We start from the raw sequence: 14,498 nt of genomic DNA, 5'->3' as shown, positions 1-14,498 counted from the left end.
GATGTTCAGCAAGTTAGGCTCTGATTGGATGAGCTAACGCTATGCAGGAATAGCTAACGGTAAACAACTTAGCTATTGCTACAAAGGTATGTCACTGGGCATTGCCATTTAGAAAAGGAAATTCTTAATACTGGTATTCAGTTGGACCTTACCTAGATCAGATTGACCCTCCAAGAAAGATGCTCTTTATTGATCATGAAATGAACACGACTTGTCAACAGCAAATTACGTGCCGGTGGAACACAAAGTGTGAAATTGAGGTTTTCCCAGCAGCAAACAGTTCTGTGAAGAACACGCGACTGTAAACGGGAAGTAGCGTCACATTGAAGCAGCGTGGCGGACGGGCGTATGCGTTTGCCTTCCACGCCGGAGGCCGGGGGTTCGATTCCCGGCATTTACGAAGCACATTTCAACCGTAACAGCACGGACAGCTCTCGTTGCAAATGAATTGAAATGAATGGAGACGGACAGACACAACAGATCAGTGTGGCCGCGGCCTAGGCTTCAATGGCAAGATTCTTTGGTGTGCTAATAATTTTTTCATCTCGTGCTCCTGCAGCTGCGGGACGAGTGTTAGTAGCCGTTTTTTTCAACTTATTTAAGTTTTGTTAAGGTCAAGAAAAGTTGCCATAAGTAAGCTAAATGCACTGTTTCTGTTTGTTTTGTTAATAAATCTTATTAAATGAACTGCCATTCTCAGTCTTTCTGTCAATTGCCCTCTAGTGGACATACCCAGTATAACACTAGAAATATATTAACGTTATTGATTGAACAAAATATATAATAAAATATCGATAATTATCGATTTTATGTGTATTTCATATTTAAATATTCGAATTGTTAGTTTTTGGTCAACGTCACAGCCCTAGGCTCCACCTGTGATCATAGAACTAGAGTTACCATACAGAACTATTGTTTGTAAGTCTATAAATTTGGTTGCACCACAAGTAGTTAGGCATATCATAACAAGTCTATTGTTATGATATGATATGTTGATTGTCCAATCAAAGATAACATTCTGTCCACTGAAGTTAGCTTGCCGACTAGCACGAGTCACTTGGCATTATAGATGACCAGATCAAAAAAGGCCTCATAGTTTACCAGATCCAGAAATTTGATTGGTAAATGAAATCTCTAGGTGATTACTGAGTTGCAAAATGGCATGGAAATACTAAAAAAACATGGTGTGTGCCAAACATGTCATGCTTTAATGTTACCAAGTGCAATTCTGTGACATAGAATTGTTTACACTTGCCTTATGGTTTCTACAGCTTATCTATTTGTGTCTTAGGGTATATGCAGAGTTGCTGAAGTGATACTCTGCTTTCTTTTCCTGTGGGAAAACTGCAGGTCTGGATACACAAGTGTAGAGTTATGGTTTATTTGGAAATCCATTGGTCCATTTATGTGCAGGAGCCATTAATTCCGCTAATCCATCAGATATTTGCCTAAATGCAATAAAACCCCTTAAATTTCTAATTAGAATATAACTGAGGTTTGTACAAAAAATCCATATTAAAAAACATACAAGATTTCCTTCCCATACTCCTGCTCTCCTTGTATCCCCATTATTCTAGTTTTTCATTGCTCTACCATCCAAACAATACTTCAATTTGGGATGTTTTGGTTGAGAATTAACCAAGTCTTTTCAATCTGTGGGAAAACATCTTCAAAAACATATTGTATTATGTATACATATAAATGTATGTTCTACTCCCCCTAGGGATGCACAATACATCGGTGACCATATCTGTATCAGCCAATGTTGAAAATTTTCTTTATTAGCATCGGTCAGAAAATAACTTCTGAAGGCCTTTGTGGAAGACCTGTGTACAGTGACAATCTTCCACCAGTGTATGCTAGGACCTCTTTAATCGCTGTCTGAATGATTGAAAGGTTTTTCATGGTGGGTCTTGCAAGATGCAATCCCCATATCTGTGTTGTACCTCGTTTTGCTAATTCAGGGAACAGTGATTATATCCATAACCTTACATTTCATAGTTCTGACAAAAAAATATAATTGTCTAATGGTGAAAATCCCAGATCCAGATCCCCAGGAAAATCTAATAAATTGTGTCTTGGCCCATCTGTCCACCAAATTCCATGGAAATCTGCTCATAACTTTTTTAGATATCCTGCTGACAGACAAACAAACAAACAAACAAACAAATGGGTGAAAACATAACCTCTTTGGTATAGGTAACAGCAGAAGAGAGATCTCCATGCTGTATTCTAGACCTTGAAAATTGACTTTTGTATCATGCAGCCTTCTGAGAGTAGCATTGAATTTCTTTAGAATACCAGGTGTCATACAAAATCTGGTTAAAGCCTTTTTCTAAGATATACGAGCAAGCTTCATTAGAATTTATTGATATCATGGCAGGGTGTACAATAGATAAAAGCAAGGGGGAAGGATGTGACTGGAAGGACAGGGAAGGCAGACATCAAACAGGGAGACTCCCCATTCATGCCAATGTTATGTCTGCCTGTTCCTGCTGAAGCTGTCATAACTTCCTGTTTTCCCACAATTAATACGACATCTTTGTCATCTATATGTGATAGTGGGCTACTTAACATTACTGGCAATTGTGAGGACCACTTCCTTTCCCCTTGGAACTCCCCTCAAGCAGAGACAATATTAGAACTGGGAAAGTATAGAGTGGATGAAGCTTAGTTGGAAGGTAATATGGAATGGGGAGGCATCAAGGATTAGATATTGGAATAGGCTACTAAGTGGAGTGTTTCAAGTAAGCCATACTTTTACCTTGTTGTTACCAAGGTTGATGGCAAGGTTTATTACTGTAACTGAGATGCTATGGAAGCATAATTATATAGTTGCAGTGTGGTAGTATGTTTACATTAGTGTATTTGGGGTTTTGTAGGTGAGTAAAGGTCTGATGAGCGCTGAGAGTGGGTGGGGTGGAGTGCCATGGTGCCAGAATTTACTTCTTCATCTATGATAGTGCATATTATGGAAGCCACCTGTTAAAAAAAATCCGGCACATTTTTTGTTTTTTTTCATCATCAAGTGAGATATTTTTTCCCAATAGTATGACTTAGTATGACATAATTATGACTTACTATCTCATAATTATGACTATCTCAGAATTATGAGATACTAAGTCATTATTATGAAATGGTATCTCATAAATATGACTTAGTATCTCATAATTATCAGATAGTATCTCATAAATATGACTTAGTATCTCATAATTATCAGATAGTATCTCATAAATATGACTTAGTATCTCATAATTATCAGATAGTATCTCATAAATATGACTTAGCATCTCATAATTATGAGATGCTAAGTCATCTATTGAGAAAAAAATCTCACTTGATGATTTTTTTTTTTAACAGGTGGCGGAAACGGGCTTCCATAGCATATGCTTTGTAATTATTGTAATTATAATCATTATTGTTGTTGTTATTGCTATTATGATTATTATTAGACTATTACTATTGATATTATTTTATCCTAGGTTTCAATAGAGAGTTTTAGTGTCCCATGGTCTGGTTTCAGAGGCTTTTCCACCCTCACAAGAATACAATTCTGGGGAAATACTTGTATTTTATTTATTTAATTATTTATTTTGGGCATAACAATGGTCAATTTAAAAATACTGAATGCTAGGCACAAAATATAATCTATCGGCAACTTCATTCCAGAAATATTGGTATGGGTATCATCCTTCATATCCTATAAAAATGTGTATATATAATATCATACAGCCTATATCTAGTTGAACAGTTATTCGAACGGCCCATATCTCTCATCATGCGACTCATACGTAGCCACCGCCATGCATTGTGGGAGCTGTAGTGTGCATAACGTCGAAGCCTCTGTTTGACATCTCGTCGTTTGACGTCTCTTCCTAACGCAGAACTACAAGTCCCAGAGTTCAGCGCGGGGTGGAGCGTGATCTACGTGTGTCGACCATGGCGTTGCCCAGGTCTGTCTGACAGGTTATCACAAAAACACCTCCGGAGAAACGCGTCTGCGCACTGTAATATCCTGCCTGCGACGGGTAGATGAGAAATAAGGATGGGGTCCCGCATCAAGTAAGATATTTATCCTCTATTTACACGGCTGAAGCAAGCCTGCTGCTTTGTTCTAGTGAGTCATTGGGGAAGATAGAGTATAGTGCAAGGCCCCGACTTGTTGCGACACATAACGACTTGTCAGAAGCTAAACAGACTCCTGGTATGCCACTATATTGGGAAAAATAAGAAATAGTGCCTTCTAAAGCGCTCCTATGCACTTTTTGTAAGCAAACATACGACTAAGGATCATCCACAAACTGATAATACATCTCGTAACATATCCAGACACAACTTGAGGGAAAGATGACCAGCAGTGAGTGAAGAACATGCTTCTTTGTAGCCTACTGTAGTTATTGTACATTTGGTAAATGTGTCAGTTTCTTAGATCTTCTTCCTTAACCTGGTGCAAGTTTGTTCCATAGGAGAATAGAAGACAGTGACATTATGTGGACATTATGTACAGAAACACTGGGTTTGGACGCACAGCCTTGTGGTTTCATAGCTCCTGTCACCTGAAGCTTGACACACATAATGTAAATATTGGCAACAGGACAAATGTAACTAGATAATCGGATTTAACCGTGTTTACAAGACAAATATTCAATCAAGTGAACAAAGCAAGGTCTTATTTGCTGATCATATTAATTAGCTAAGTAACCAGATCCATAATTACAGATTTATTTTCAAATTCAGCCTCAATTCAGGATTGAAGTGCTGCTTGTAACATTACAACAACTCTATTTGACTTCCCACTAATCGAGACCTAAAACTTAGTAGTGAGGAAGTTAGATTTTTACCACTGTTGCAGGGGTTTTGGTAATATTGGCCTATCATAGGGGCCCATCATTTGGCCTGTAGTGCTTTCCTTTCATTGCTTTTGTTGTCGAGGGAGGTCATTTCCATGAAACTACTGTTGCATCTAGGTAGAATTAACAAATAAATGTTCTTTCTAGAGTCCTATATGGTTCAAAACACTGACTCTTTTTTGTTCCAAAAATAAAATGTCAAAATGAGCTGTTCTCCAGGGAAGTTTCCCATGAAAATACACCCATGCATGGTGTAAAGCAGAGGAGCTCAAAGTTCAGATGATTTGGGGTATAATATACACAGTGAGCATAGATATACTCTATTTCAGCGGTTCCCAAAGTAGGGTCTGGGGACTGCCAGGGTCCTTGAAGGGATTCCAGGGAGTCTCCAGCAAAATGAGGAATAGCTTAATTTCACCGTAATTCCAGTCACTAGAGTTTTGCACAATGAGAGAATGTGTAAGGATGGCTGTTTTGATTATAGGTTTCACTGGCCCTGCCCATCTACACTGTAGACAGTTACCTGCTTCTGTAATAATCATATCTAACCACAAAAATGTTCTTAGTTGAAGTTCCCTGGCACACAGTCTTATCAAATGAGAGTCGGTGGTCTAGGGGTTCTTAACATGAACACATTTTGGAACCTCTGTTCTAATTTACCAGCCAATGGTGGGTCAAAGATCTTGGCCAAGATCAATCTGGGCTCTTTAGGCTCTTTAAATCTGATTTTGACTGTTTACATAGTAAACATGGTCTATGTTACCTTTTAGTGTGTTGCACTATACTAACAAACATGTCGCTTACTCTTAGGGCTGGGTAATATAGCCAAAAATGTTATCACAATAAAATAATTAGGCTATCACAATAATTAGCAAATCATCATTCCCCTTGTTTGAAGGCTACTAGAAACCAGAAGGTTGTCTGAGTTGACTATTCTTAATTGTCAAAACAAACATTGGTCTTCTTTCCAAACAGCAGTCCATTGTTGATTGGGCTATTTGGCAGCATATCTAAGGCTGTGGGATTTGTTATGTTTGTGGCTGTTCTTTTTTCCCACGGCGCAGCTGAGGGCATCATGAGGCAAATTCAGGTCAGTCAGTCAGTCAGTCAGTCAGTCAGTCAGTCAGTCAGTCAGTCAGATGAGGCTAAGTGAGATGCCGTGCTTCGTCAGATGGCCTCTAGAGGGTGTCTTTGACTGCGACTTGCAGTGTTTCCCATACAGAAGCACAAAATCAAAAGTTAGTCTGTGTATTGATCTAAATCGATCTCTGATGCACATCACATCACACATCACGTTTGTCATTTGGAGATGCGCAGACCAGCAGCATTGTACTCAGTCCACAGAGCCTTCTGGTGTGAAAACAAAGTGAAACTTAACATTCCATAATTTGCTCCAAACTCGCCTATGTTGGTAACAGGATTTGTCAACAGTAACTCATCTTCAACTGCCCTACAAACTTTAATGTAGGTAACGTTAGTGGAATTAGGTAATTTAACCATGTCGCAGTTCAGTGCATAGAATTAAACACACGTGCCGTGGGTCTGCACAGGATCTCTGCTACAGTGCTGATGCTGTAGTTTGCTGCTGAGAAGTAATGTTACAATGTAGTTCACTGGTTCTTGGGGGTCCACTACCGGCAGCTCCACATGATGATGCTGTGTCAGGTGATGAACTGAGTTCATAGTAATACCTGTCTTTGACACAATGAACATTTCTCTCTTACTTGTCTGATGAAAGATAGTTCTAGATAAAATATTTCCACACTTCTGAAGCTGAATGACAATGATGTCTTTATCGTTGGTGCTAAGAGTTGTGGCTGACGGGATCTGTCTTTCTTCGCTATCACTAAGATGTGCATTCACACCAAGCATGTTTAGGTCGGTTTATTTAAACTCTGGAGTGTTTACTCCTTTGCTGGCACTAAATAACCGCGTAATCCGACCCAACTACAGGAAACGACCCCAAAACACAAGGTATTATGGGTATAAGGTGACGGCTGTTGTTTGATCTGATGGCCAGCAGTTCCTCATGCTTGGAAAGCCTAGCATAACAAAATGAAGCGCGGTCAAACCAGTCTGGACTGATGCTCATATTCAGCTATTTCTTCATGTGGTAGTAACCAGTATGAACGCCAGAGGAGGTAAATTACAGCAAAGAGCACAGAGTTATGAGTAACCAGGACTATCTATGTACATCTGCTGACGCTGTAGTAACCTAGGCTAATAATGCTTTACTCTAGCTTGCTCGCTAAGTGGCTAGCTATGTGGAAAATACCATGTGCTGAGGTGAAACAATGCAAACAGTGCAAAACATTTGATATTACATGCATGTTTATGATACTATATGTGTTTTTACTTACACATGTACTAGATGGATTTTTTTGTATGTCAAAAAACTTTCAGACCACAATTATCCTTTAACTGTTTAGTAACCTATCAGAGGTGACGAAGGTGACGCTCGTCTTTTCTCTCGAATTTCTCAAATTTCACTTGTACACAGCTTCCCAGAGTTGTGTAAGAGCAGCCTACCAAGTTATGACAGGAACAGAACTAGTATGCCCTGGCATAGTGCAGCGATTGATCTTCCAGGCTGGTTGTATAGAAACACGGTGTTCAACTTGTCAATCCTGATATTGATGTTTTAGTTGGCTAGCTAGCTTAGCCATAGGAGAACGGCAATAGCAAGGAGCTTGTGCTTGTCGAGATTCATGTTGCTGCGTTTACAGATTGTCCACCTGCCTTTTTTAAAACACCACGCCTCCATTCTGCCCTCCAGTTGGACAAAGAACAGAGTTACAAATCCATGTACAGAGTTCATACATTTCATCCGTTTTTGTCTGGCCGCTGCCTAAAATGTAAGTACCAGGAGATCCAATACCATAAGTTGCGCTCACTCCTGCGTGCCTTTCAGCTGTTTTAAAATACCAAAATGTCAGTGATCTGGGAACGTTTTCCCCTGAACGAAGATGGAAAAGTGCAAATAAATGCGTTTTATTTGATGAGAACCATAGGTAGCCTATTGTTTTTTTAAAAGGTAGTTTGTGCAGGTATTTGGTATAATGTGAAGCACTCGTATCAGCAAGTACTCAATAAATTGTACTTATTGTACTTTACTCTGTCTCGAAAAAATAGTATTGATGCACCCCAATCCATGCATGGTCATTGGACTATTCATGTCTTACATTTCTTATGGTGATTGTCTACTGCTGCTGTGGCCCATGTGTGATTTAATGCATCTTTTGCACTGTTTGCAGTGTTCCACCTTATCACATGGTATTTTGCTGGTCGGATGTAGGATAAACATGGTCTTTTTGTATTCCAATATCTCAGTTTGAGGAATTTTGCTTTCTTTACTTTATCTAAATTTGGTGGTTCACCCAAATACATGACTAATTAGGCCCAACTATTTGCTGGCATAGCAACCAGGCCTAGTCCACACCCCCCACCCCACTCCCAACCCTTAACCTAACCCTAACTGTCAGATTGACTTTCTTCTCGTGTAGGACAGCTTGAGGCATAAAAACTGTAGTAATAAATGTTTAAGCTATGTTATATTACACAAGCAATATCCGTCAGATTTTTAATGGAAAAAGCCAGTCCTCCTGTTTAGGCTGGGCTATGTAGTTTTTAGTTTTCATATATTGTGTTACAAGAGGGGGGCCACATTGAGTACATACTCACAGGTGCTTGTGCTGCAAGTCAAAATGTATTTTCTGTCAGCTTGAGACCTTTGTCCTAGTTCCAAACAAGTGAATTCTCATCATGAATGGATTCCTCTGCCAAATATCCTGTGGGTTCTTTGTCTGCATATACCCTTTGGGATGGGAGTGGTTTACCCTTGTCTTTTGTCCAAGGAGGTGCTTTTTTCTCATAATGTTCATTGTCTCCATCTGCACATTAGCCCAAACAGCCTCAAGACAACACCATTAACCTATCCCAAAAAACCAACCTAATCAAACAGAACAGGATAAACCCATTAAATAGCTTTGCATGATACATTGTGGCCTTGAATATTAGGATTTGCATGTTGGGTCTGCGTATCGCTCTTATTTTGAAATTTGGTCTTGGTATGCTAGAGGCAGCACTGGCCGCTGCATGGACCTTTAGGAGGAATGGTGGACATGGAGTTTTGGATTTCTGAGACATTCAGAGTGGATTTTAACAATAAAACCAAACATTTGAGTGCCTGTTTTTCACATCTATCTGTTTTGTACTCCCTGAGGAAGCCATAGTGTCAGACTATCTTTGACCAACTGCTTCTTGCCGCGTGGTATGTGGTCAAGATTACCTCCAAGGTTTTGAATGGGTCATGTTCAGAGTCAAGATGTACTGGACCTGCCTTTCCAGCATCTCCTCCATGAGCTCATCTCTTATGTCTTCCTGCTCAGTATCACCATTAACCCTGTTTCTGGGGTTGAGGACAGAGGCATTTGCCAGTATTTTTGTCCTTTGCACCATTTCTCCTTTTTAGAGGTTTCATTTTTTTGTTTCACGCGGCTTGTTAAATGTCGTTGTGGGATAGATCCAGAAGTACTTTTGTCAGCAGTTGTAACGGAGATCTGACACAGGATGCAGTGATTTCTCTAAAGACAGAATGTCTGTGAAATTGGTCACTTTAACTGACTTTGTTAACTCAGAATCAGAATCAGCTTTATTGGCCAAGTATGTACACATACAAGGAATTTGACTCCGGTTTTTTGTTGCTCTCAATATACTTACACAGAATAGATATACAGCTAAAAACAAGGACAACAAGATGAACAGAGGTAAACCTAAACATTTAACATTTAACTACTATGTACAAATATCCTTTGTAAGCAAAGGACAATAGTGCAATGCAAAGAGTGCAAAGATGCTGGAATAAATATGGAGTTGTTGGTGTAACAGGTTACATTATATACATGAGGTATTACACATTACATACATGGGAGGCGGGGGGGGGGTAATTATATACATGAGGTAGGTGTTGCAGGTTTATTGCACAGGGATAGTTTCTGTCACTGTATGACTGATTTAAGTGTTCATCAGAGTGATGGCCTGTGAGTTGGAACAGGTTGTGTCCAGGGTGTGATGGGTCTGCAGTGATCTTTCCTGCCCGTTTCCTGACTCTGAAGATGTATAAGTCCTGAATGGAGGGCAGGTTGGCACCAATGATTTTTCCTGCAGTCCTGACTGTCCTTTGTAGTCTGTTCCTGTCCTGTTTGGTGGCCGATCCAAACCAGACTGTGATGGATGTGCAGAGAACAGACTGGATTATTGCAGAGTAGAACTGGATCAGCAGCTCCTGAGGCAGGTTGAACTTCCTGAGCTGGCGTAGGAAGTACATCCTCTGCTGGGCCTTTTTGATGAGTGTGTCTATGTTGGACGCCCACTTTAGGTCCTGGGAGATTGTGGATCCCAGAAACCTGAAGTCTTCCACAGCAGACACAGTGCTGTTGATTATGGTGAGGGGGGGGGGCAGTGTTGGGGGGCTCCTCCTGAAGTCCACTGTCATCTCCACAGTTTTGAGCTTGTTCAGCTCCAGGTTGTTATGACCACACCAGAGGGCCAGCTGTTCAACCTCCCGTCTGTATGCAGACTCGTCACCGTCTCGGATGAGGCCGATGACCGCTGTGTCGTCTGCAAACTACAGGAGTTTAACAGATGGGTCTCCTGAGGTGCAGTCGTTTGTGTAGAACTGACTCCGTTTGTGGTGCCAGTTATCCTTATGGATGGGACATGGTTCCAAAACTCACTTCACCATTTTTTGTGTGCTGTTATATGGTTTTCCGATATCAAAAATAAAATGCAATGTTTTTTTTTTTTTTTTTCAGTGGGAAACATAATATGAACATGTGTGAGGTTTTGGTGATTTAGGAATACGCTTACATCCATCATTTCTGAATATTCAAAGACTATTATGGCAGCATTGTTTGTTTGGAGGAATGCATCAGAGTTAGCTTTTTAGTATAATTGCTGTTGCCTGTGATTTGTCAAACGTAAGAATTCTGAAATAAAATGAGATAAAAAACAGCATTTGCTTATTTTGCCAATCATTTTTCTATAACATGCAGAGGTCCAACTGAATCTTAAGCTGACCATCATCCTCTGTTTCAGGGAGAGCCCCGAGTCCACATTTGAGGTCTATCTGGAGGTCACCCATCCAGGAACACAAGGCACCGGTAAGGCCAGTTGATCTTGGACTATAGTGCATCTTTCCTATCACATTGATTATAAGCAATAAACACAGCCAATGAGGCTTTCCACATTTTTAAGGTAATGTTTCAGTGTCCACCTAGACCTTAAGCTTTCAGAGTTTAGGTAGCAGGCCAGGACCATAAGGTCAATGGATACCAGACTTCATATTCATATTTCTTTGTACAATACCTGTACAAAATTCCATACATAGCTATTATAATTTTTCAACATATTTTTCAGTGTAGTGATAGTTTGATTGACATCCCTGTGGGATTGATAAAATGTTTAACTTTTTCCATTGTAATCCTGTAGTAGTTTGGTAAACCACATGTTCAGAGTAGTTTCCTCAACATTTAAGTTAATTGAACATCATTTATAAATGCAAAAAATGATTAACAGTTGAAATCCTCTATCTCTCTGTCTCTGCCTTTTTTTTAGGAAGTTAAGTTGTCAGATGGATTACTTTGAATTTCTGAGGTTAGAGAAAAGGAAGTGGGATGATGGAAAATTTAGGAAAAAGACATGAAAAAATAATTTGAGGTATTTATCTTGTTATCTTGGTAATAGAGCGACCTACCAAAATTTTACACAGGGTAAAGTTGTTTACAAAGTTGTAAGAGTTTTCATTTGCTCAGATGTGATGTGATGCTCCCAATACATTCTCCTCATTGCAGCAATATTGCTTTTGGCCAGCAGATGACGTGATTGGACACTGTATTCAACACTGCTTTGGTCTCAATGAAAATAAATGCATAAATTATGTACTGTATTTTTGGATTTTTGGAGGATCTCCCAGTGAAGGTGGGGGTACTAATTTGTTAAGGTGGCGCACTGTGACTATAAAATTTTATAGGAAATCCTGTCCATCATACTTTAATAGGCTTTTCTAGAGATAGTTATGGACAGTCCATGAAGAGCACTTTTGTTTAATAGTCTCATGCTTATACCCTTGTTTCATTTTTATTCATTATTTTATATATTAAGCAGTGAGTACAGAAATAAATGTAGTATACTATGTTTACTATGATGATCAAGTTTTGACCACTTGGAGCAACATGACAGGAACTTAAGAGTAAACAGGACTCTCTTTCTGCCAAGTTGTAGCTTCTGTTTCATAATTTCATTGCTGTTATTGCTATTGCCATGTTTGGCAGCATCAGTATCATCTTTATCTCCATCATGTACAACACCATCATCAGCAGGATTGCTCTCCATTATCATTCCTGTCCATAATTTGTAGTGATGTCACTGTTCTGTTGATGCTGCCATACTGACTCCCAGTTTGACTTTCACAGTTAGTGAGAGAAAGTGCCCAATATTATTATTTTATTAAATAACTTACCAAGGGCCAGTTCAAACGTCTGTCATATGCTGTGCTGTCGGTCATAATGAAATTTCATTGTGAAAGATTGAAAGATCTAGCAAAGCGAGACTGGTAACCGGAGACACTTCTCCATAGGTACGGTTAGCTTAGGTAAACCTTTATGCACGGTGCTTTTTGTCCTTAGTAAGCCTCCATAGTGCAGTGGCTTTGCTATGTGTTATTTACGAATGTGTTGCGGTTTCTGTCACCTGTGTTGCGGTTGTTGAAGCTATAACTGTGGCAAATGTAAAGTAATTCTCTATGGGGAAAGTGGCCTTACTGCACCATTAGCTAGTGGCTGGCCGCGATACTGCAACTACCTTACCAGAATGATGTAGGCACTGGCATCAGAAGTCAGCCAACTTACTGGGGGCTTGGTCTCGGTGCGGTTATTTGGTGCCACCAGAGTTCTAATGGCATTATTGTCACCTGCTCAAATGAACTGAACTAAAAGAGTAAACACTCCAGAGTTTAAATACACTGCTCCAAACATGCTCGGTGTCAACACAGACTTATTTTAGGCATTCTGGGACAACGTAGCAATTCGTTAACTGAAGTAGAAGTAAACGAGGCGGGTTGAGCTAAAGTGGGTTCACCAAAAAAGTTAATTACAACACTTCATCACAAAATAACGGCTGGAATACACTGAACATCACAGATTGATGATATCTAACAATGTAAGAGAATCTGAGGAGGGATTTCTCCTCCTATCATGTTCTGATCCAATATTACTATATTCAATTTGGGCCTGCTCAGTAATCCAGAGCCAATGAATATTATCTGTCCATTATTTACAGAGCCGGAGGTGAGAAGGCGATTCCCTGAGGACTACGTTGACCAGGTTCGAAATGCATAATATACTTCCTTTTGCTTTCTCTCTCTCTCTCTTTCGCCCCCTCCCCTTCAACCCCTCCACAGCCATTCATTCCCACCTTTCTTTTGTGCATCTCTGCACCTCCCCTCTTTACCCCTTTCTATTTTCCTGGTGTCCTATGCTGTATTTTGCTTCTTTTGTGTTTTTTCTGTGTGTTGTTCAGGTCACTTTTAATTGCTTGCCATTGCGAGTCAGCTATTTATGGAAATGGGAGGAGGTTTGCATGTTTGGGGCCTCTTATCTCTGTGTTTGCATATGCCGTTTCTACCGGATGAGCCAGAAAGGCTCGAGACAAACAGTCTTTTGGTCATTTTTTTGCCATGCAGATTTCTTTACGGTCCACAGACTCGATGTCAAAGCATTTTGTCATTATTTGCAAAATTGCTGAAAACATGTGGGTAGGGCTGCTTTATAAGTAGCACCCACGTGTGTTTGTAAAGTAAAACGAGCGCACCTCCAAATCTCTAACCAAGTGAAAGCCAACAGAACAATGATGAAGAGATTGTCTGAAAAGGGGGGGTATCCTCCATCATGTAGACATAGGCTATAAAAACAGATAACTACAGCTAACTACAACTAGAACTACAACTGAAAATGTACGTGAGTGTTCCAAATTAAAAAAAATTTCAGAGTGATACCTGCTGTTAAATTCACTAAATGTTAAAGCAATTGCAGTGTTGAAACACAGGGTTCTTGTACTTAACATTTTCCAAATGACATTTTACAAAATATTGTGATATAAAATTCAGGCTATATTGTCCACCACTGACACCATGTATGAAACTGAACACGTGATTTTAAGGACCAGATTATACTGGATTTTGTAATATTCCTGATGATGAATTGTCCATTACGTTTTGAACAGGGGCAAAAATCTCTAGGCAAAGTTTGCAGTGTTCACCTTGTTTGGCATAGTCTTTTAACCAAAATATATAATATTTCTAGATGACATATGTTAATCAATTTTTTTGATCTATTCAGCAATTCTGCGTTCAGACTCAGATGGCAGGTTTCCCCTCTCTATAATCAGTGGATCTATCCTGGAAATATCTTTATACACATTTTGTCAGTTCATAATAATTCCTGCGATAATAGGAGTTTATTGGAACCCAGAACATATGTGATACTCACCAATACAAGTGACTGATGCTGAAAACTGTTGTCATGAGAATTGCTCTGAAATATGAGAGATTAATGGTGGAAATGACATCTGGGGACAGTGAGAAAAAGTTTT

The 14,498-nt window shown here is 39.6% G+C and overlaps 1 protein-coding gene across 1 annotated transcript in view; it reads left to right on the top strand.

Moving 5' to 3' along the window:
* The first annotated feature begins 3,922 nt into the window (after nt 1-3,922).
* dennd1a (DENN/MADD domain containing 1A) overlaps nt 3,923-14,498 on the top strand; it is a 36,341-nt gene continuing 25,765 nt past the window's right edge. Inside the window, exons 1-3 of the mRNA XM_071917556.2 lie at nt 3,923-4,062; nt 10,947-11,011; nt 13,188-13,231. Coding sequence (XP_071773657.2) covers nt 4,046-4,062; nt 10,947-11,011; nt 13,188-13,231 — 126 coding nt within the window. The 5' untranslated portion in view covers nt 3,923-4,045. The remainder of the gene's footprint in view (nt 4,063-10,946; nt 11,012-13,187; nt 13,232-14,498) is intronic.

The sequence above is a fragment of the Centroberyx gerrardi genome, chromosome 2 (assembly GCF_048128805.1).
Source record: "Centroberyx gerrardi isolate f3 chromosome 2, fCenGer3.hap1.cur.20231027, whole genome shotgun sequence".
Lineage (NCBI taxonomy): Eukaryota > Metazoa > Chordata > Actinopteri > Beryciformes > Berycidae > Centroberyx > Centroberyx gerrardi.
This window is presented reverse-complemented; position numbering and strand designations above follow the sequence as displayed.